This window comes from Leptodactylus fuscus, chromosome 4 (genome assembly GCF_031893055.1).
Source record: "Leptodactylus fuscus isolate aLepFus1 chromosome 4, aLepFus1.hap2, whole genome shotgun sequence".
In the NCBI taxonomy this organism is placed as follows: domain Eukaryota; kingdom Metazoa; phylum Chordata; class Amphibia; order Anura; family Leptodactylidae; genus Leptodactylus; species Leptodactylus fuscus.
Genome location: NC_134268.1, coordinates 1,808,124 through 1,833,293, shown reverse-complemented (window position 1 = coordinate 1,833,293; position 25,170 = coordinate 1,808,124). Strand labels below are relative to the sequence as shown.

The 25,170-nt window shown below is 44.9% G+C and overlaps 1 protein-coding gene across 3 annotated transcripts in view; it reads right to left on the bottom strand.

The window, feature by feature from the left end:
• Positions 1 to 25,170, bottom strand: part of ARHGAP39 (Rho GTPase activating protein 39) — a 207,398-nt gene that overhangs the window by 132,868 nt on the left and 49,360 nt on the right. For 2 of the 3 annotated variants that reach the window (XM_075270001.1, XM_075270000.1), the window contains exon 2: positions 21,879 to 22,313. In XM_075270001.1, coding sequence (XP_075126102.1) covers positions 21,879 to 22,313 — 435 coding nt within the window. Of the gene's footprint in view, positions 1 to 21,878; positions 22,314 to 22,497; positions 22,572 to 25,170 lie in introns of those variants that run through there. The other variant, XM_075269998.1, reaches the window with a different exon arrangement.

Genomic DNA, 25,170 nt, shown 5'->3' with positions numbered 1-25,170 from the left:
AGGTCCAGAGATGTGATAGTACATAACCATACACATGTAAGAAGACATAGACATGAGAGTGATTCTCAGATATAAGCCTGCATTGTGGCAGGAGATGAGACCCCCACCTCTAACTGAATCAAGGAGGTAGGGCCCAGGTCACACTGTGCGGCCTTAGTAGGCCCGGCATGCGATTTTACAACAAATTGGGACAACTGTAGAAATGATCACTAAAGGCAGCTGAGTCTTGTTAGGTAACAACCATGTGAAATGCAGGAAGATTTCCACCATAACCTCCTGTCAGTGAGACACAACCTGAGCGCTCCAGGCCGGTCCAGTCCAGAGTAACGTAGGGTGAACTCTTGTATAATAAGACGGCTAATGTACAGTCTCTCATTATACTGAAGACTGAACATCTCATGTAACACAGAAGAGATCTCCACTGGCTGTCCATGGATGCTAAACATCCCCCCTCCCCTAGACCTCCCCCTGCCCGCACAGCCACAATGTACTGTAGATAACACCCATTAGTCTGCGGTCAGAAACAGAAAAGACATTTGTGCTGCTGCACCAGACACCATATTGTACAGCCATTCTCCCCATGAGCATTACTTCACATATACAGTATTATATGGTAACACACAGAGCGCTGGTAGACTGATGTACCTGCAGATGTATACTGACACACTGCAACAAACCCATCAGGTCCTGGGACTAGGACAAGGACAGGACACATCTTCAGACTCTGAATGTTTTCTTTTAAGGCACTAACCAGAGATACTGAAAATAGTGAAGTAATGAAATGCAAAGTGTATGAGAAAGATCCACCAGAGAATTTAGGAGAATCCATGAGAAGTCACTGCCTGCGCCATATTCATATACACTATAGTGATACAAATGGTAATAGAAATGGCATAGATAACAACCGAGGCTCAGGGACTCCCAGAAGATGCGCCCAATTCATGACAATGAGTAAATCATATAAAGAAGAGCAAGCTAAGACCAGTGGGGTGGACATCAATGTCATCGTACAATACACCGGTCTATATGACATCCCCCCATTGTCTATGGGCATTACATTACTTATCCTGTACTCATCCTGAGTTACATCCTGTATTATACTCCAGAGCTGCGCTCACAATTCTGCTGGTACAGTCACTGTGTACATACATTACATTACTTATCCCGTATTATACTCCAGAGCTGCACTCACTATTCTGCCAGTACAGTCACTGTGTACATACATTACATTACTTATCCTGTATTATACTCCAGAGCTGCGCTCACTATTCTGCTGGTACAGTCACTGTGTACATACATTACATTACTTATCCTGTATTATACTCCAGAGCTGCACTCACAATTCTGCTGGTCCAGTCACTGTGTACATACATTACATCACTTATCCTGTATTATACTCCAGAGCTGCGCTCACTATTCTGCTGGTGCAGTCACTGTGTACATACATTACATTACTTATCCTGTATTATACCCCAGAGCTGCGCTCACTATTCTGCTGGTGCAGTCACTGTGTACATACATTACATTACTTATCCTGTATTATACTCCAGAGCTGCGCTCACTATTCTGCTGGTGCAGTCACTGTGTACATACATTACATTACTTATCCTGTATTATACTCCAGAGCTGCGCTCACTATTCTGCTGGTGCAGTCACTGTGTACATACATTACATTACTTATCCTGTATTATACCCCAGAGCTGCGCTCACTATTCTGCTGGTACAGTCACTGTGTACATACATTACATTACTTATCCCGTATTATACTCCAGAGCTGCGCTCACTATTCTGCTGGTACAGTCACTGTGTACATACATTACATTACTTATCCTGTATTATACTCCAGAGCTACGCTCACTATTCTGCTGGTCACTGTGTACATACATTACATTACTTATCCTGTATTATACTCCAGAGCTGCGCTCACTATTCTGCTGGTGCAGTCACTGTGTACATACATTACATTACTTATCCTGTATTATACTCCAGAGCTGCGCTCACTATTCTGCTGGTGCAGTCACTGTGTACATACATTACATTACTTATCCCGTATTATACTCCAGAGCTGCGCTCACTATTCTGCTGGTGCAGTCACTGTGTACATACATTACATTACTTATCCCGTATTATACTCCAGAGCTGCGCTCACTATTCTGCTGGTACAGTCACTGTGTGCATACATTATATTACTTATCCTGTATTATACTCCAGAGCTGCGCTCACTATTCTGCTGGTACAGTCACTGTGTACATACATTACATTACTTATCCTGTATTATACTCCAGAGCTGCGCTCACTATTCTGCTGGTACAGTCACTGTGTGCATACATTATATTACTTATCCTGTATTATACTCCAGAGCTGCGCTCACTATTCTGCTGGTGCAGTCACTGTGTACATACATTACATTACTTATCCTGTATTATACTCCAGAGCTGCGCTCACTATTCTGCTGGTACAGTCACTGTGTGCATACATTATATTACTTATCCTGTATTATACTCCAGAGCTGCGCTCACTATTCTGCTGGTGCAGTCACTGTGTACATACATTACATTACTTATCCCGTATTATACTCCAGAGCTGCACTCACTATTCTGCCGGTACAGTCACTGTGTACATACATTACATTACTTATCCCGTATTATACTCCAGAGCTGCACTCACAATTCTGCTGGTGCAGTCACTGTGTACATACATTACATTACTTATCCTGTATTATACTCCAGAGCTGCGCTCACTATTCTGCCGGTACAGTCACTGTGTACATACATTACATTACTTATCCTGTATTATACTCCAGAGCTGCGCTCACTATTCTGCTAGTACAGTCACTGTGTACATACATTACATTACTTATCCCGTATTATACTCCAGAGCTGCGCTCACTATTCTGCTGGTACAGTCACTGTGTACATACATTACATTACTTATCCCGTATTATACTCCAGAGCTGCGCTCACTATTCTGCTGGAGCAGTCACTGTGTACATACATTACATTACTTATCCTGTATTATACTCCAGAGCTGCGCTCACTATTCTGCTGGTACAGTCACTTTGTACATACATTACATTACTTATCCTGTATTATACTCCAGAGCTGCGCTCACTATTCTGCTGGTACAGTCACTGTGTACATACATTACATTACTTCTCCTGTATTATACTCCAGAGCTGCGCTCACTATTCTGCTGGTACAGTCACTGTGTACATACATTACATTACTTATCCTGTATTATACTCCAGAGCTGCGCTCACTATTCTGCTGGTGCAGTCACTGTGTACATACATTACATTACTTATCCTGTATTATACTCCAGAGCTGCGCTCACTATTCTGCTGCTGCAGTCACTGTGTACATACATTACATTACTTATCCCGTATTATACTCCAGAGCTGCGCTCACTATTCTGCTGGTACAGTCACTGTGTACATACATTACATTACTTATCCCGTATTATACTCCAGAGCTGCGCTTACTATTCTGCTGGTACAGTCACTGTGTACATACATTACATTACTTATCCTGTATTATACTCCAGAGCTGCGCTCACTATTCTGCTGGTGCAGTCACTGTGTACATACATTACATTACTTATCCTGTATTATACTCCAGAGCTGCGCTCACTATTCTGCTGCTGCAGTCACTGTGTACATACATTACATTACTTATCCTGTATTATACTCCAGAGCTGCGCTCACTATTCTGCTGCTGCAGTCACTGTGTACATACATTACATTACTTATCCTGTATTATACTCCAGAGTTGCACTCACTATTCTGCTGGTACAGTCACAGTGTACATACATTACATTACTTATCCCGTATTATACTCCAGAGTTGCACTCACTATTCTGCTGGTGCAGTCACTGTGTACATACATTACATTACTTATCCTGTATTATACCCCAGAGCTGTGCTCACTATTCTGCTGGTACAGTCACTGTGTACATACATTACATTACTTATCCTGTATTATACTCCAGAGCTGCGCTCACTATTCTGCTGGTACAGTCACTGTGTACATACATTACATTACTTATCCTGTATTATACTCCAGAGCTGCGCTCACTATTCTGCTGGTGCAGTCACTGTGTACATACATTACATTACTTATCCTGTATTATACTCCAGAGCTGCGCTCACTATTCTGCTGGTACAGTCACTATGTACATACATTACATTACTTATCCTGTATTATACCCCAGAGCAGCGCTCACTATTCTGCTGGTGCAGTCACTGTGTACATACATTACATTACTTATCCTGTATTATACTCCAGAGCTGCGCTCACTATTCTGCTGGTACAGTCACTGTGTACATACATTACATTACTTATCCCGTATTATACTCCAGAGCTGCGCTCACTATTCTGCTGGTACAGTCACTGTGTACATACATTACATTACTTATCCTGTATTATACTCCAGAGCTGCGCTCACTATTCTGCTGGTGCAGTCACTGTGTACATACATTACATTACTTATCCCGTATTATACTCCAGAGCTGCACTCACTATTCTGCTGGTGCATTCACTGTGTACATACATTACATTACTTATCCTGTATTATACTCCAGAGCTGCGCTCACTATTCTGCTGGTGCAGTCACTGTGGACATACATTACATTACTTATCCTGTATTATACTCCAGAGCTGCGCTCACTATACTGCTGGTGCAGTCACTGTGTACATACATTACATTACTTATCCCGTATTATACTCCAGAGCTGCGCTCACTATTCTGCTGGTACAGTCACTGTGTACATACATTACTTATCCTGTATTATACTCCAGAGCTGCGCTCACTATTCTGCTGGTACAGTCACTGTGTACATACATTACTTATCCTGTATTATACTCCAGAGCTGCGCTCACTATTCTGCTGGTACAGTCACTGTGTACATACATTACATTACTTATCCTGTATTATACTCCAGAGCTGCGCTCACTATTCTGCTGGTGCAGTCACTGTGTACATACATTACATTACTTATCCTGTATTATACTCCAGAGCTGCGCTCACTATTCTGCTGGTACAGTCACTGTGTACATACATTACATTACTTATCCTGTATTATACTCCAGAGCTGCGCTCACTATTCTGCTGGTACAGTCACTGTGTACATACATTACATTACTTATCCTGTATTATACTCCAGAGCTGCGCTCACTATTCTGCTGGTGCATTCACTGTGTACATACATTACATTACTTATCCTATATTATACTCCAGAGCTGCGCTCACTATTCTGCTGGTGCATTCACTGTGTACATACATTACATTACTTATCCTGTATTATACTCCAGAGCTGCGCTTACTATTCTGCTGGTACAGTCACTGTGTACATACATTACATTACTTATCCTGTATTATACTGCAGAGCTGCGCTCACTATTCTGCTGGTGCATTCACTGTGTACATACATTACATTACTTATCCTGTATTATACTCCAGAGCTGCGCTCACTATTCTGCTGGTGCAGTCACTGTGGACATACATTACATTACTTATCCTGTATTATACCCCAGAGCTGCACTCACTATTCTGCCGGTGCAGTCACTGTGTACATACATTACATTACTTATCCTGTATTATACCCCAGAGCTGCGCTCACTATTCTGCCGGTGCATTCACTGTGTACATACATTACATTACTTATCCTGTATTATACTCCAGAGCTGCGCTCACTATTCTGCTGGTGCAGTCACTGTGTACATACATTACATTACTTATCCTGTATTATACTCCAGAGCTGCGCTCACTATTCTGCTGGTACAGTCACTGTGTACATACATTACATTACTTATCCTGTATTATACTCCAGAGCTGCGCTCACTATTCTGCCGGTGCAGTCACTGTGTACATACATTACATTACTTATCCTGTATTATACTCCAGAGCTGCGCTCACTATTCTGCTGGTACAGTCACTGTGTACATACATTACTTATCCTGTATTATACTCCAGAGCTGCGCTCACTATTCTGCTGGTACAGTCACTGTGTACATACATTACTTATCCTGTATTATACTCCAGAGCTGCGCTCACTATTCTGCTGGTACAGTCACTGTGTACATACATTGCATTACTTATCCTGTATTATACTCCAGAGCTGCGCTCACTATTCTGCTGGTGCAGTCACTGTGTACATACATTACATTACTTATCCTGTATTATACTCCAGAGCTGCGCTCACTATTCTGCTGGTACAGTCACTGTGTACATACATTACATTACTTATCCTGTATTATACTCCAGAGCTGCGCTCACTATTCTGCTGGTACAGTCACTGTGTACATACATTACATTACTTATCCTGTATTATACTCCAGAGCTGCGCTCACTATTCTGCTGGTGCATTCACTGTGTACATACATTACATTACTTATCCTATATTATACTCCAGAGCTGCGCTCACTATTCTGCTGGTGCAGTCACTGTGTACATACATTACATTACTTATCCTGTATTATACTCCAGAGCTGCGCTTACTATTCTGCTGGTACAGTCACTGTGTACATACATTACATTACGTATCCTGTATTATACTCCAGAGCTGCGCTCACTATTCTGCTGGTGCATTCACTGTGTACATACATTACATTACTTATCCTGTATTATACTCCAGAGCTGCGCTCACTATTCTGCTGGTGCAGTCACTGTGGACATACATTACATTACTTATCCTGTATTATACCCCAGAGCTGCACTCACTATTCTGCCGGTGCAGTCACTGTGTACATACATTACATTACTTATCCTGTATTATACCCCAGAGCTGCGCTCACTATTCTGCTGGTGCATTCACTGTGTACATACATTACATTACTTATCCTGTATTATACTCCAGAGCTGCGCTCACTATTCTGCTGGTGCAGTCACTGTGGACATACATTACATTACTTATCCTGTATTATACCCCAGAGCTGCGCTCACTATTCTGCTGGTGCAGTTACATCCTATTCTCTTTTATTTGGATATTATTTTCTCATCCATTTCACAATACATTTCCAATATAGTAAGTTGTCAGAAACCTCACACACTATTTGATAACTCGGCGCCCGCCATCTGCCACAGTTTCTGAAGCTTTTTATGCCAGTGTTTTCACTAATAACTCTGCCCGATCTGTGTAACCACAAATGCAGGCAGAGGAGATAAGCGCCACTTTGCCGCTTGTTTCCATCACTTCTGTGAGTCATTTATTCATTATAATGAAATAGTTTAATAAATGATGAGAGTTAGTGTTAGATGGGGCTGCTGCTCTTCCCATATACTGTACAGCTGAGTTATACGGTTTCTGTAGCTCTGCAGTTATGGTGTAAGTGACTGTGCCATTCACCTTGATGGGGATTACAGCGCCACCTACCTGTTACCATAAGCCCTGCCCTGGGTTTGGGCACTTGTGTGCAGCTATTCCCATTTCAGTAGAGATTTGACAAGATGGAAATAAACTTTTACCAGTAATTGATAAAATGACAATGTGTCCAATCTCTCACCGTGCGTCACTCCACGCGCCTGTACTACTGTGTCGCCTCGCATGGACTATAGGGGCGCCAGCAGAGGATTATCAGTATTTTGCACTTGTGCAGCCTCCACCATTGACCACCTGGGCCTTTCTGCAGTCTGCAGTGAACCATTAAGGGGGCGTTCACACTACCGTCGGTGTCCGACACGTAGTGTCCACTGCTAATGTCTGTTCAAAATCTCGTGCGGCATTAGCATCGGACACTCGCTGCGTCCGTGACATTTTGCATTGATTTAAATGGATATCGGGTGCGTTCTTTTACTGTCCGTGGGTGTCCTTAAGTGTCTGTCCCCAAAGATGTCTGACATGTAGGTGTTTGCTGTCCGCTTGAAAAGTCGGCCATCTTTGGGAATGGACAGTTAAGGACACCCACAGACGGTAGAAGAACACACCCGATATCCATTTAAATCAATGCAAAATGTCACGGACACAGCGAGTGTCCGATGCTAATGCCGCACAAGATTTTGAACAGACATTAGCAGCGGACACTACGTGTCGGACACCGACGGTAGTGTGAACGCCCCCTAAAACATAAAGTGGCATGCGACTTGCAACCAAAACGTAACAAGCTTGTATTTTCTGCACGTGTTGTGTCGCAGTCTCATGATATCACAATACGACAACAAAGCAATATACTGAAATGTTTGTAGCCCTATCCTATAAGCGTACACAACACTCTGAACCAAACCACCTTACATTAGGTTCACACCTGCGTCAGCATGTCCGTTGTCCTGATCCTTCAGAGAACAACAGACCATTAAAATAGCAGACACAAATAGAGCCTTATGGACTCCATTATATTCAGTGACTGCATGAGTGTGCTGTGTGTGAACATGCCCCAACCCCTGCAGCCATGAGTCCATGCTGTTGTATACAGCCAGTAACTGTATATTAGTGAGCTGTGTAACCTGCATAGAGAAGCTGTGATGGGTGTAGAGAAAAGCACAACTCATGTAGGTCTGTACGTCAGTCCCATCCCCTCCGCTGGGGTCTCAGGGGCACTTGTAGCTTGGAAAAAATGTGATCAATATTTCCATGGAAACATTGCGGAAAGAAAAGGATTGTCTGCGAATAGACTCTCAGCATTAGAGGGCCGCGTCTTCATGAGCACAAGCCCAGCCGGAGAATGGCAGCACCACAAGTCTCAGCATTCACCGCTATTGTGTGTCTGTCACCTGCCATTCCCTGCTGCCTATCCACACAGTAAGGATACAATATACCTGCAATGTTTTACTGATCTCTTATTGTGAGAATGAATGCAAAACAAATTAAAATAAAATCACATTTCTACCATTTTGCAGAAAAGCAGAGAACCCAAACGCCCTTCAGGCTGAGCCCCACGTGTAGAAAGACAGGAGAGTATTTAACAGAAGGGAAATGAAAAAAAAAAAAAAAAAAAAGCTTTCTTTATATTTCCCATTCCTGTTTAAGACGATTCTGACTTTGGCTCAAAGAACCGCAGCAAAATCTGCAAGAAAAAAAAGCAGTTTCTGCAACGTGGGGCCTCAAAATTAGTCTCAAAGGTCCCACGTAGCGAGCTGCAGCAAAAAAACGCTGAGGGGAAAAAACACACATGGCATTTTTTCCCGCAGTGTTCGTCACAGAAAGTCTACAGAGTTTTCATTATTTCCTCACAGAACCCACCAGCATTTCTTACGGTATCACTGACATGCTGAGATTTGCTATATTCCGACGGTTTTGTAAATGGCAGCATTTCCGCTGTGAGTATTCAGCTGTTTGACATTTGTGGCCATGTCAGGTCTCATAGTAGCCATGAAAGGCTGAGATGGTAATACCCCTTTAAGAATAATACATCTGTAGGGAATAGGCTACCACATGAGAAAGTAAAACCCTAAAAATCACCTTTACAGCAGCCATAAAAGAGATTCCTACCGCAGGTCTTCAAGCTAATCTCGTTCTATCTTTATCAATACTCACCTTAAAGGGATTCTACCATTAACATCAAATTTTTTCTCATTGACACACAGGAATGACCTTAAGAAAGGTTATTCGTCTCCTACCTTTAGATGTCTTCTCCACGCCGCCAATTGGTACAAATTCCGTTTTTTGTCGGTATGCAAATGAGTTCTCTTGCAGCACTGGGGGCGTCCCCAATGCTGTGAGAGAACTCTCCAGTGCCGCCTCCATCTTCTTCAGGAACGGGCTCTTCATGCATCTTCTTCCGGCGCAGGCGGTCAAACTTCTAGGCTTCGGGCCTAGGGCAGAGCCGACTGTGCATGCCCACAGGCCACAAGAAAATGGCCGCTTACTTACTGTGCAAGCGGCCATTTTACTTGAGGCCGCGGGCATGCGCAGTCGGCTCTGTCCAAGACCTAGACGTTTGACCGCCCGCGCCGGAAGAAGACGTGTGAAGAGGCCGTTCTTGAAGAAGATGGAGGCGGCACTGGAGAGTTCTCTCACAGCATTGGTGCCCGCCCCCAGTGCTGCAAGAGAACTCATTTGCATACCGACGAAAACCGGGATTTCTACCTCAGAGAGTCCTATTGTGCAGCACTACAAGTGGATGGACTTATAGAAACCCCATATACTTCACATGTACTAAAAACACCAAAGGCTTATTCATACGACCACAAAAACAAAAAAAAAAATAGTTATGAGATGGATGATTTGGCAATGTCTGTTTTGAGAATATATTGAATATCGTATTGAGCTTGCTCACCAGCTCTAGATCCAAATAGCGCACCCGGTGGAGATCTCACTTATTGCAGTCACACAAGGATACTCATTTATTTGCAAAGACCAATGACGTAAGTGCTGTTATGGGACCCGATTTGTTCCAGACACTGGTGGTGACGGGATCCCTGGCATTTCCCTGGCGGAGCAGAGGATGTAAATGCAATGTCTGAACAGGGATGACGTGAATAAAGGCGTCAGATGACTCCTTCCACCCTCTCTCAGCATTTTCTCACAGGTTTCACTATAACATACTTCAAGGGTCTCTGAATTATTCAAGAAAAATAAATGTTAGAGTGGCCGAGGTTCCTGCTGTGATGAATGTTTCCACGCGGTGAGGCGGCGTCCGGCATCTAAACTTACTTATATATCAATCATATTAATGACGCTTCACAAGGACAATTATCGGGTGAAAGTCTCTCCATCTAATCTATGGTGACAGATGTTATTATTGCTGATTCAACAAATGCGAGACATGAAATGAGCAAGTGGGGGCAACAGGGAAGTCCTCCATCTTGTGCTGGAGATGGACAAACTACTGGAGACTGTAGGAGTCACTTAGTTATACTTCTGTGGTAACCAGATAGTAAGAGCGACAAACACCTTACAAAATGTTGAGATTTGGCAGGATAAAGCACATGAGGTTGTGTTGTGGTTTTCACCGGTGAAATATATTAGACAAGGCCATAGGCATGTGACCGTGTTCTGTCCAGGAACTCCCCTGTACGTACAGAGATCACTGCGTCATAGTGAACGGCCGTATCACTACAGCACTGAGATGAAAGAATTTTTTTGAGAGAAGTCCTCAGTAGTTGATACCTTTTTTCTCAAAAAATTTCTTTCATTTCATATCCACTGGCTAACACGGTACAAGGAGATTTTTTCTTATACAGTACTGAGGTCACAGCTTTATGTCAGTTCAGTATATTCTAGATTTTCTATGTCTCCAGCTCCATGAAGCACAGATATCATCCATTATTTTCACGTATCTATTTCCATCGCATCCATGACAGAAAAAAAAAGATGTGCTTCTGTTGAATAAATGAATGGTTCCACAAAAGCTGCAGATGTGTAAATAAGGGGCTGTTCACTAGTAGCAATTTGACGCCAATCTGGGGGCAGATTCCACCCCCAAATCAGCATCAGATTCTGCCTTCCCTTGTTTTCAATGAGAGGCAGAAATCGCAGCAGGACAAAGAAAAAAATAAGAATCCTGCTGGATCTTACCGCAGAGTCCGTGGATCAAGACTCCCTGCTGATAAGATCCATTATGTGGATTTAATCAGGAGCAGAAAGCCGCAAGTGAATGCTGACGTCCTGGGATCTCAGGGTGGAGGGAGCCGGAATTCCTTCTCATTTTCCCCCTGCGAACATCCCCTATAACATTACAGGTGCATATTTTAAGCGTAGCCCTTGTGTACTCATGCGCTGCCGATAGTCAGTGTAGTACGAACCATCGCTATAACAATCGCTTCTCCCCATCCCTTTACATCGGCAGGTGCAATAGATAGAAGTAAACGAGCAGCAATTGAAATGTTTATCGTCTATTGGCGCCGTCCTCCTGGCCGCTCACGCTCTGTACTCCATTGAACTACAGGCGTGTACTGCGCATGTGCAGTATGCTTGCGTAAGAGGCCACAAAAAAATGGCCGCAGGCATATGTAGTCGGCTCTGCCCTCAACTGCGCATGCGTAGAGGTTTGAAGCCAGCGCCAGAAGAAGACACGAAGAGAGGCCGTTCCAGACAAAGATGGAGGTGGCACTGGAGATTTCTCTCGCAGAATTGAGGATGCCCCCAGTGCTGCAAGAGAACTCATTCGCATACCGAAGAGAACCAGGATTTCTACCAAACAGAGGCGTGGAGAAGACATCTAAAGGTAAGAGAAGAATGGCCTTTCTTAAGGCTATTCCTACGTGTTAGTGAGAAAAAATAGCATTTTAATGATAGGATCCCTGTAACCTAAGGCAAAAATAAAACAAATTCCTGCTCATCCGAGCGACTAACTAAACAGAACTGTTAGGGGGCGTTGAGACTACCGTCGGTGTCCGACAGGTAGTGTCCGCTCCAAATCTGGCACAGACATTAGGAGGGGACACTAGCTGTGTCCGTGACACCTGTCATTTATTTAAATGGTCATCGGGTGCGTTCTTTTGCACTCTGTGCCCTTCCTTCCCTGTCCGCATGTAAAGATGTCCGACTTCTCAAGCGGACAGAAAAACCCGACATGTAGGGTTCCTCTGTCCGCTTGAGAAGTCAGACATCTTTACATGCGGACAGGGAAGGAAGGGCACAGAGTGCAAAAGAACGCACCCGATCACCATTTAAATAAATGACAGGTGTCACGGACACAGCTAGTGTCCACTCCTAATGTCCATGCCAGATTTTGAGCGGACACTACCTGTCGGACACCAACGGTAGTGTGAACGCTCCACGTGTGGCTTACAACCAGCCACATGAACAAAACAAGCACAATATTGTCTCATCAGACTCAGGGTTACAGGACAGACCCAGCCCCCTCCTCACATCCTGGATCTGCCCTGAAGTGCAGGCTCTGCAGCCTTTTATGGGCCAGTAACGGGCCTATGACCCACACCTGGAGCTGAAACCTATTCCACACCGGCACTGGATCACACATAAGTCAGGAATATGGAGCTGATATAGGGGGGCGATGGTGCTAACAGAACAATTTATGATACTGCCCCATAGGCTTTGTGGACATATAGCAATAAGTAAAGCATTGATCTCTGACATGAGCTCCTATGTGCACTGAAAGTGATGGCTCTGCCACAGACCTGTAAAAAGTATAAGCTCTGGATACTGGAAAAGCTGTGTACAATCTGCTCTTCATGACAGTGACTGATTCTGCCTTTGTAGGGAGAGAAATTCAGCAAATATTTACTTCCACTTTAGGAGAGAAAATCACTGCAATTTCTTGGAGATGTTATTTGCATCTAGTTAACTCTCCAGTCACTTCAAAGCCAGTGAAGCAAGTGGGGAGGAGACGTTGCCCTTCTGCAAGAAAAGGCGAGGTGAGGCGCGTCAACACCGATTAGTATCAGGTACTGGGCTGTGTGTATACACCAGGATACATGAATCACCGCATCACAGCACTACCTTACTTGTAAACACATGATGGGGTGCTGGCTGAATCCTGCACACACTTACAGAACTATGACGGACATGCACCACATTCAACCTTACGCCTTACTCACACAGCACTGCCATTTGTCGCAGTTGGTCCATTGAAGAGGCTTACTCACATAACAGAGAACGGCCGCCGTGTAATGGGCATTTTTTTTAACAGCCATCACACGGCCAATTGTAACTCTCATACATGTCTATGGCTCTATTCTATATCTTTAGGTCCATCAACACAGACAAAGATTGAGCACGTCAGTTCTGACTAGACCCATAGACATTCATGGGCAGTCACACCACCATTTCTAAAACCATGAATGACTATGGGTTCATGTCTGTAAAACAAATTACATGCTCTATTTTAGTCGGTTTTGACAAAATAATCATGTGAATAGAGCCATAGACAAACATGGGTGTCACACAGCGATGTGAATAAGCCCCTTCAGCGGACCGACACAGCCTTTTTTTCACGGTCCTTAGATAAAAATGGCACTGTGGTGTGAATAAGGTCTAAGTGTCACTGTCATCAATGGCTTTCCCAAACAAGACCTGTATCAGCTGTTACTGCAGAAAGGAGATTGAACAGGAGCAGTAAATGAATGAGAGTCTGGGGATAAATATAACAGTCCGTGGAGTCTCATCTTCCTCTGGTTTGGTGACAGCTGGACACGTATTGGGCAGCGATCTCCACAGTGGCCTCTTCTTCTCCCAGTAGGATGTAGAGTTTCCTCTTCTCCCAGTCTGGGATGTGGGCAGAGAGTCTTTGGTAGTAGACGGCCCTCACAGCTGAGTATTTGGTGCAGTGTAGCAGGAAGTGGGTCTGGTCTTCTAGGACCCCCTGGTCACAGTGCTGGCACAGTCTCTTCTCCCGTGGCTTGTACGTCTGCCTGTATCGCCCCGTCTCTATCTCTAGGTTGTGGGCGCTCAGTCTGTACCGGCTCAGGGTCTGTCTGTGCTTGGGGTGGCGTATTCTCTCCAGGTAGGTGGCCATGGTGTAGTCCCTTTGTAGGGATTGGTACACGGTGAGCTATCACTACGCTAACATGAAAACAGTAAACAGCCCCACACACACACCGTCAGCCGTACGCCCGGACAGCGAGGAGGTCACTCTCACATAAAGAAGGTGTAATTGTTTTCCAGAAAACAGATTTGTGATTGTAATGCCTGGTGTCTCATCTTTCATCTTTTCTGCTTATTGAATAGACATGAAAGGCGTCCTCCCTGTTAGTGCGCACTATGAGATTGTCGCATTAGTCACGATCACGAACGGCTCTTTTGAAACCGCTGCTTTAAGGCAAATTCACGTTAATTCCAAATTACTGTGTGAAAGTAAGAAAAAATGAGAGAACAGAAAGAAAAAGGAAAGAGAAGAGCCGGCAACTAGTGCTGGACATGAGCCTCGTACCAGGGGGATTGTCCCTGCCAGTGTGATAAAGGGGTTAAAAAATAATAATTGTCCAAGAGGAGGAAATGCTACAGAATAAAGAAATAGCCTATAATGTCCCTCCAAACCTATGACATCATGTACATTATTACATGACTACCAATCACTGGCCTCTATGGTCACGTTGGCCTGTCTGCGGTAGCCATAGACTGACTGCAGTGGACATGATGTACGTGATGTCATTACTGTAGGAGCAACAGGGAATGTACGACCACACTGGCTCATGTCACCCTACTGGAACATCCTCCGATTCGGATAATAGGCTTATTCCTCACATAACCATCTCCAAGATTTCTCCCATGCATCCCCCATACTCTGGAACTCCTTACCACAACACATAAGACTGACCCCCACAATCACAGGCTTCAAGAAGGCCCTGAAGACTCATCTATTCAGGAAGGCCTACACCCCCCCAATAACACTATCACCGCACCGCCATCTGTACAGTCTCCCCCTCTCCTTCTGTCTCTACCCCCCTTCCCTCATAGATTGTAAGCCCTCGCGGGCAGGGCCCTCTACCCCACTGTGCCAGTCCGTCATTGTTAGTATCATATCTACCTGTATATTCTGTGTATTGTATATAACCCCCAAATGTAAAGCACCATGGAATTAATGGTGTTATATAAATAAATAATAATAATATTCCCTTTCAGTACAATGTTGCTACAGCCCTATCATTTGGCCGCTATAAAGTTGCTGCAAACCAACACAAGGAGGCGCGAAATTCCCTCTCATAGTATTCTGGTGACGCACTGAGAATATACCACAGGCAGGACAGACACTCCACGGACACCAGACATGGCCACACAAGGGAATGGTCACAGCTTTTGACCAATCGCAACAGTCTGTAATGGAAGTAAATTACGGACACAAGTAACACCAGATTAAGTACCAAAAACAAACCCAAAACTGCAGACTTGGCAGAAACACTGTGTAAACTACAGAAACCTGGGATTTGGCCCCAACAAATATACATGTCTGATTTTTTTCATTGTGTATTTGCTGTCACGTGACCATATGGTAAGACTGTATTAGGCTGGGGCCCCACGGGACATAAACACCACGATTTGCCCGCAGGGGGGCGCTGTGGGAAAAATCGCGGCGTTGTACAGTGCTTGCAAAGTGGATGGGATTCATGTGAATCCCATCCCCATTTTGCGGAAAAGATCGCAGCGCGGACACGTTGCTGTTGCAGCTTTGTAAATCGCAGCATGTCAATTATATCAACGCCAGCGGCTTTCCCGTAGATATAATGTTAAAGAGGACCTTTCAAAACTTTTGGGCACATGCAGTGTTATATACTGCCAGAAAGCCGACAGTGCGCTGAGTTCAGCGCACTGCCGGCTTTCCCGATCTGTGCCCAGTGTAAAGAGCTTACGGTGCCGGTACCGTAGTGCTCTATGGTCAGAAGGGCGTTTCTGACCATTAGCCAGAGACGTCCTTCTGCCTCGCGGCGCCAATCGCGCTGTGCTGTGGAGCCGGGAGGAACGCCCCCTCCCTCTGCTCACAGCGCTCGTCCATAGACGAGCATTATCAGGAGGGGAGGGGGGCGTTCCTCCCCGCTCCACAGCACAGCGCGATAGGCGCCGCGAGGCAGAAGGACGTCTCTGGCTAATGGTCAGAAACGCCCTTCTGACCATAGAGCACTACGGTACCGGCACCGTAAGCTCTTTACACTGGGCACAGATTGGGAAAGCCGACAGTGCGCTGAACTCAGCGCACTGTCGGCTTTCTGGCAGTATATAACACTGCCTGTGCCCAAAAGTGATGAAAGGTCCTCTTTAAGAGAAAGTCCGCAGAGGAAAACTCTGTGAACTTTCTCTTAAAAGTGATGTGGAAAGAACCGCAATGCATTCACACATCGGTTCTTTCCGCAGCGCTTTAGCGCTGCATTTCCGCCCAGTGGGGCCTCAGCCTAAAGGGGTTTTCCGGGCAAAAAAATTATTTTTAAAAAAGGTCTGTTAGTGCTATCAATGGTTTAATAAGTGCACCCATATAACTTTAGTGGTGTTCTGAGTGATTTCTGGCTTTCTCTGGGAGCTCCTGGTGTCTTCTGCATTTGTTTACATGGGTAGCCTACCATGATGCCTCGCAGTTCACTCACATCTGCGACAGTTCGTCTCCCATGTGGCGACTTATTCTAAAGATGTGTGAATAAGGCCGAACATTGTTCCTAGTACATTCTATAGGTTCACATGTGTGCTTTATTGTATAAAGCTTGGGAATCCTTACAGATATGTCCACACAAGATGTTACGCTCATTAAATCTCAATATGGCCAACTATACACACTAGAGATGATCCATAATTATAATATATACCAACAAGAAAACATTGTAGTTTTACCTCATCCGAAACATAAATCTGTATCCACTATGACAAAATCTGACATAAATATGAAACAAACAATCCCATACGAGATAACCACACATGACCCCCCCCCGTACACAGGGGAACATTACTAGTCCTTACAATACTCAGGATACACTACTTAATGGAGATACACAGAAATCCCATACAGTCAAACACTAAACCACAATCTCTACTTACTGAAGACAGAGCGGACGTCCACAATAGTTTTCATGCTGTAGAGGTTTTCTGCAATGGGGGAATGAGGTTTGGTAAAATCTCATTCCCCTTTGCTGGTATTGCAAAATGCAACAGATTTTCCACCTGTATGCCCAGTGTGATCATAACCTAATAGTCTGGGTAAACAGTCCTGACACATAGGGGGGTAGATACTTCAGTTCTTATTTTCATAGTTTCTGTCCTATTTTTGTAAAATCTGTAGCAATACTGCCACAAAAACAAAACTGTGGAGGGGCAGCACGGTGGAGCGCTGGAGTCCTGGGTTCGAATCCTGCCAAGGACAACATCTGCAAGGAGTTTGTATGTTCTCCCCGTGTTTGCAAGGACTTCCTCCCACACACCACAAACATACTGATATGGAAAAATGTACATTGTGAGCCCTATATGGAGCTTACAATCTACATAAAAAAACACTGTGGTAAAAAACCCCATGTGAGTCTGGAAACGTAGCGTCTTGGCTATGACCGAAACATCGTGGCAAAAAATAAAGGCTGCGTTTCACAGGACTTGTGAAGTGGATGGGATTATGGCTAATATGGTATACTAGAGGCAGAAAGTCCACAGAGGACAGCTCAGCGGGCTTTCTGGTATACAACCGTTGTAGTTTTAGATTCCCTATAGGTAGAATTGAAGCAGAAAGTCCACAGAGGACACCTCGGCTTTTTTGCTGCTGCCTGTTAATTGGGGTCTTAGCCTAAAGGGATTTTCTGGAGACAGATGAAGTCTAGTGCTTGGCTATCTCCTAAGCTCTCATGGAAAACCCCCTCTAACTGCACCAAGTGAATACAACCTCATTCTCCATCTTAGACTTCCTTGTTGTATTCTTACAGTGAGGGCACATGGAGCCGTATTATTCCTCCCATGTGCAGTCACATAATATGTCTTTTTTCACATAAAACTCGCTAGGTGAGTCAGCTCAGGATTAACACAAAGGCTGCTGCAGCCCATAGAGCATCGCAACACCGAAATGAAATGTGATAGAAATAGGTCAATACTCGTCTGATAAAGGATTTCAGAGCGATGGCGTCAGCAGCCACTTCAGTGACCGGCCCTGTCACAGCAGCAGATAAAACTAGAACCGCACCTAGGAACATGGACGTGAGCTGAATATAAAATACCAGGCGCTGGGGACGGAGCACGATGACTGTCTGAGCAGAAAATGTCCTCGCACACAAACCCATTTACATCCTAATCCAAGCTCCAAGTTTTAGGGTATCTCAGAGATAATATCACCGGTGCACCCCTCCACAACACTGTGCATTGCAGGACTAGGGCTCAGACTTTCTCCATACACAAAAGAACAAAAAATTTAAATAACAAATGATTTTAAATAAGGCCTCGTTCACATGTGCGTTGGTATTCTGTTTAGGGGAGCCTGCATGGGGACCCCCGAACAGAATACCAAAAGCAATTGCAAGCAGTGTGCAGTAAAACTATAATGGGGTCCATGTGCTTGCCGCCACATCTCCGCACTGAACATGGGGACAGGAAAGTAGTTCACAATCTTCTTTCCTGTCCACATGATTCATGCAGACAGCGCGCGGCAAACACACGGACCCCATTATAGTCTATGGGGACTCATGTGCTTTTACTGCACAGCGCTTGCAATTGCGTTTGGTATTCCATTCGGGGGGTCCCCATGCAGACGCCCCCAGAAGGAATACCAACGCAGATGTGAACGAAGGGTAAGATTCAGTGGGGCAAATTTATTAAAACTGGTGTTTCATGTGCCAATCTTAATAAAGGCCCGAATGGTGCAGGAAACCAGAGATTTATGAGGGGGCTCCGACCTCTTCATAAATCACCCGCATGTCGCAGTGCCAGAATGGCATAAGTTATAATGAATCTGTCAGGCCATGGTGCCCCGATCCCGGCCTCTGCCCACATGCACAATGCAGAGAGCGTGGCACATGTTTGGTGCTAGAATGGGCCTTGTGCCAAAGGTGTGCCACAATATCATCTCATTATGCCAGAAAACTAGGATAGGGGAATTGACGAATGTCGCCCCAGTGTCTGTGGAAAGTTGTTTGGCACCGCAATGGGTATTCAGATTCACTATGTGCCCAGCACCTGATACCAAGGAAACCAAACATGACTGAATTAGGACTGGTCAATAATTCTCCATTTCCAGGACTCCCTGCCCCTGAGCCTGATATATATCATGCAGACTTTCTCCTCCTTCTCTCTGCACCAGCTCATTGAACATTTCTAGCTTCTTTAACCAATATCAAGAACGTCAAGAATCCCCCATAAGCTGAAGAAAAATCAAAGAGTGAATGAAATAGATTTTCTCTGTCACTATCAGGCCTTATTCTAACACGTGACTTTCTAACTCTGCGGGGTCTCCTGCACTGTGTGTACACCTAAAGCCCAGCATCAGAAAACCCCGATCCAGGGCATTTAATCCTTAAATTGCTGACCTTAATAGGACTCAAGGCATTTATATGGTTTTGGAAGGTGGGGGCTCCCTCCACTAGGCACCGACACCTCCGCAGGGTGCTGACATCTGTACATGGCAGTCAGTGTTTAGCTAGTAGGACAGAATACACCATTTATGAGTCCAGTGTATTTATGAGGAGAGCGCTACACCCAGGCCGGTGAATGATCGGATGATGTGTATATGTGTGTGCAAATAGACCGTCACGTAGGCGATCACTCTCCTCGCACACCAGACTCACAGAACATGTGCCTTGTGTATTCGTTTTTATAGAAATATTATTTCTATTAAAGGGGTTGTCCAGTTGCAGACCATTATTAGGCTGCGTTCACACGGAGTAGCGCGCCGCTCACTCTGACAAGTAAACACGTGTCAGAGTGAGCACAGTAAAACAGAATCCCATTGATTTCAATAGGTTCGGTCTTACGCGCACTACCCATTGAACTCAATGGGAGGCTTTTTTACCTATTGCTTTCAAAGTGATACGCGAATAAGTGGAACAATTGACAGCAAGTAGAGATCTCAAAAACCGTGAGGAATTATACAAACAATTTGTAATTAATATCTGTGAGTAGGAATACAGACCTGTAGCAGTAACAGTCTGTTCTTACATAGGGCAGTATAATAAGCTGACATATTGCTTTAATATTTCCCTATAAGTAAAATCATAAATATTCTTGCATGATTAGAATTTCTGTAGTCATGTAAACTGCTTGTGACTCGCTCCCTAGAGGAAAACATGGAGGCTGTGTGCAAGTCACAGTAGTGTCATCATACAGCTGAAATTCCAGGCAACCCATTATTAAGCCATTGCCTTAAAGGGATTTTCCAGAGAAATATATTTATAAAAAGAAAAATGGCATAGGCAAACAAAAACATAGTGAAACCCCTCAGCGAACCCCTGCCAATTCTGTTCCAGCACTGCCTGGAATGCTCTGCCACTCTGTCAATTGCCACTAGCTGGGGTAGGTCATTTATTTGGCCAGTGATTGGCTGAGCAGGCATGTCATGTGAGTGGCCAGGAAGCAGCGAGCAGCAGGAGCCTGTGCGGCATACAGGGCCACTCTTTATAGGTGAATTTCACATGCTTTTTTTAAAGCCAAATCCTCATGTGTATTATAAAGGGAGTGACGGTATACACAACAGGCTATACTATGATTTGTATATACAATCCACTCCTGGCTGTGGCTTCAAGATTTGCATTTGAAAATCTGATCATGTAACACACCCTTAGGGGGCATGCTCTCGTTGAGGCAGCTGCATGCAGCAAAAACCCTACCTGCTAGCGGCTACCAATGATCACTTGAGTATAGAGTATAATCACAGGGTCACTGGAGGGCGGGGGCAAGCGAGATTTCAGAAGAATGCGGCTACCACAAACTATGGGTCGTCCAGGGACATCAATATAACTTGCTTATTTTGGGCATTGCTTAAAGCTGGACCTGGGGGTCACGTGATCGGAACCAGCCCCCCCATAGTCCAAGCCCCCCCTCTCTAGTTTTTACATGTAGTTACCTGTGCCTTGGGGGCTGGCAGTAAAACCAACCCTGACCGCAAGAACTAGTAGTGAAAGTGGAAGAAGAGTGAGAAAGTGGAACAACCGGGGGCTGGGGGCAGGCTGCCAATCATGTGAACCAGCCTGGAAACCACAGGTCCAGCTTCAACAAATGTACAGAGAATGAAAGCAAGTTAAAGTCCCTGGACAACCCCTTTGAGAAAACTGAATTCTGAAAACTCTGGCCACCATTATAACCCCATGAGAATGAAATAAAAGAGAAAAGTTCCCAGAAGATTCTGTCTAAACCTTGAAATATAACATTTTAGGACAAGATCAACAAACTTGTGCTGCCAATGTTTTCTCAGCAGGTAAATTTCCTAATATGTCCCCAATATTACAACGTCTGAAATGGAGATGTGTACTCATGTAGTTTAGCCTCAAGTGTCCATCACACAGGCACACAGGCCCATGAAATAGGGAAACTACTTGTTATAAAGACATGTCCAGAGATTTGTCGACCAATTATATATATATTTATTTATAAGACCTACCTGTCTGAGTCCTCCTTCACCACAAAATATGGAGCTGAATGTCGATTGCTTTTCACTTGGTCGGAGCACTTGTCCCCTGCGTCCAGTTCCTGCTCCAGGGATGAGCTGGTGCTTCCCTCCCTGCTGATGTTGCTGCCCCGTCCTGGACTATTTTCGTTTGATGCCCGAGGAGACTCCGTGTTCTGCTTCAGTGTCTGTAGTTTGGCTAAAGGGATAATATCACAGTTTTGTGGCCGATGCCATACTGTCCTCTGGGTGCTAGCATTGTAGTAGTAAAATCGAGAAGTATTGGGGTCAAACAGTTCCCACCACTGATTTTCGTTGGTACGTTTAATCCGCACTCCAGACGGCGGATCCCAAACACACTCCCCTGTGATCAGGTTGGCGTACATACACTCCCGTGTCCGGGGTTCGATGATTTCTACCCATTCCAGCCTAGGAAGATAACAATAAAACAGGATCATTTTTTTTCTTAATGTAAACTTTCTTACAGACATCCAACAATCAGATCACAGTCTTATGAACCAAGCAGAGGAGCGCAGTGAATGAACAGATTTCTATACATTCTATAATGATCAATTCATTTCTAAAGAGTTGGCGCATCATCTTATTGCCTTACATGATGATCCCGGGCCTGAATGTGCAGCCTGGCAACAAGGCCTACTGACAAACAGCGACTTATTCACACTCCACAGAGTCAGCAGATGGTGTGTAGCCAAATAAAGGACTCTTCAATATGGGGGAGGGGGCCATAGTGTCAGTAATGGGGCAAGCCATACGCCTGTCACTTCACACAACACAGCATTTCATTGGTGTAGGACATGCCATAGCCGCAGCTGACACACAGATCAGTGACCCCCCCCCCCCCCACTCCATCATGGAGTATTTCTATCTATTCCCACCTAATCTGTTTTATAGTTCTAATTTTTTCATTTTGCTCATCTTGTTCTATACTGCATTTTTACCAAGTTGTGTCACATGTTGGGGTACAAGCATAATTATAATCTACACTGGTCACTAGGGGGCACTGTTCTGTTGCACAGTGGTGCTATAGTTGTCTCAATGGTTTGATGCAAAAATACAGAGATATAAAATTAAACATTTCCTCCTTCTGAGACCTTGGCAGAAACAGAAGCACTGAAGAAGGTAAACCTTCCTCGTAGTACCTGCTGGGACCCAGAACACAGACCTCAGATACAGCCGAGTACTAATGTGCAGTGACAGTCGCTCTAATCAATCATTTCCACCTGTCTGAGCCGTAACACAACATCAGGAGAACAATAATTAACATTATATTAACATGCAAATACAAGAAATGCAAAAGTGACCCCAGCTGAGAGCAGCAAGAGAGACTCCTGCAAAAACCTGCAATACTGAGGACATTTACATGCTATACGGTCCATAGTGACATATCTATAATCCAATGCACATACGTCCTGTACTGATCCTGAATTACATCCTGTATTATTACTATTACTGTTTATTTATATAGCACCAATAATTCCATGCTGCTGTACATTATTATATAGATGGGTCAGGTAGAGAGGCCGCGCGAGGTTGGGCGAAGATGGTGATCTCCATTTTCTCCATATTGAGTTTGAGAAAGCGGGAGGAGAGGAAGGAGGCTACGGCCGCTAAACAATCTGGAACTCTGCACAACAGAGAGGTCATGTCTGGTCCAGAGATGTAGATTTGGGTGTCATCATCATAGCAATGGTAATGAAAAACATGGGATTCTATGAGTTGGCCCAGGCCGAGGGTGTAGATAGAGAACAGGAGGGGTCCTAGGACGGAGCCCTGGGGGACACCTACAGAGAGAGGGCGAGGTGAGGAGGTGGTGTGCGAGTGGGAGACACTGAATGTGCAGTCGGTGAGATATGAGGAGATCCAGGAATGGGCCAGGTCTGAGATACCAAGGGATGAGAGAATTTCTGACAAGAGGGAGTGGTCAACTGTGTCAGAGGCAGAGGAGAGGTCGAGGAGGAGGAGGACAGAGTAATGGCGCTTGGCTTTGGCGGTTAGCAGGTCATTGGTGACTTTGGTTGGGGCAGTGTCAGTGGAGTGCCGGGGTCTGAAGCCTGACTGGAGTCTGTCACAGAGCAGGTTGGACGAGAGATAGGAGGAGAGTTCGGAGTGGACATGCTGCTCAACCAGTTTTGAGGCGAACGGGAGTAGTGAGATGGGGGTAATAGTTGGCAGGAGAGGACGGGGCGAGGGACGGTTTCTTAAGTATAGGTGTGACAGTGGCGTGTTTGAAGGCGGAGGGAAGGATCCATTGGTTAGGGATATGTTGAAGAGATGGGTTAGGGCCGGAGTAATGACTTCAGTGAGTTTGGGGATGAGATGTGACTGGATGGGGTCAAATGCACAGGAGGGGAGGTGGGATTTACAGATTAGTGAGGAGAGCTTTTTTTTTACATAGATTGTGAGCCCCACATAGATCTCACAATGTACATTTTTCCCTATCAGTATGTCTTTGGAGTATGGGAGGAAATCCATGCAAACACGGGGAGAACATACAAACTCCTTGCAGATATTGTTCCTGGCAGGATTCGAACCCAGGACTAAAGTGCTTCAAGGCTGCAGTACTAACCACTGAGCCACCGTGTTGCCCATAGGGAGGAAATCTTTATGTCAGAGATGGTGAAGAAACAGATTAAAGATGAAGAACACCAAGCAGTTGGGTAGAGGAGTTGCCAGGGTGTAGGGTGAGACTGTCTCTGATGGTGTCAATTTTGGTGGATGGGGTGGTGGATGTTGGTTTAGGGGTTGGGGGATCTAGTACAGAAGAGAGGACAGAGAACGTCAACAGATTGTAATCAGAGAGCATGGACGAAAAGTTAGAGAGGCTGCATAGAGAGTAGAGGCAGGTGAATATGAGGTCCCGCGTGTGCCCCTTTGTATGGGTGGAAGAGGAGAGATTGGGAGAGACCAAAGGAAGCGGTGAGGAACAGGAGACTGGAAGCGGGGGGAGGTTTGTGTTAGTGGGGATGTTGAGATCACCCATGATGAGCATGGGGATGTCTATAGATAGGAAGTGCGTTAGCCAGGTGGTGAAATGGTCGACGACGGCAGCGGTAGGTCCTGGCAGATATATGATGACCGGTTGGAGGTTGAGTAGATGCAAATAGAGGAGAGGAGGGTGAGAGCAGGTAGCTTGGGTGGTGGATTGGGGTGAAGGAGCAATTGTTAGACAGGAGGATTCATACACCTCCATCAGGTTTATTGTTGGGGTGGGTGTCACGGGATGGTTAGAGTCTATACTATAGGCAATGTGTAATATATATTTCAT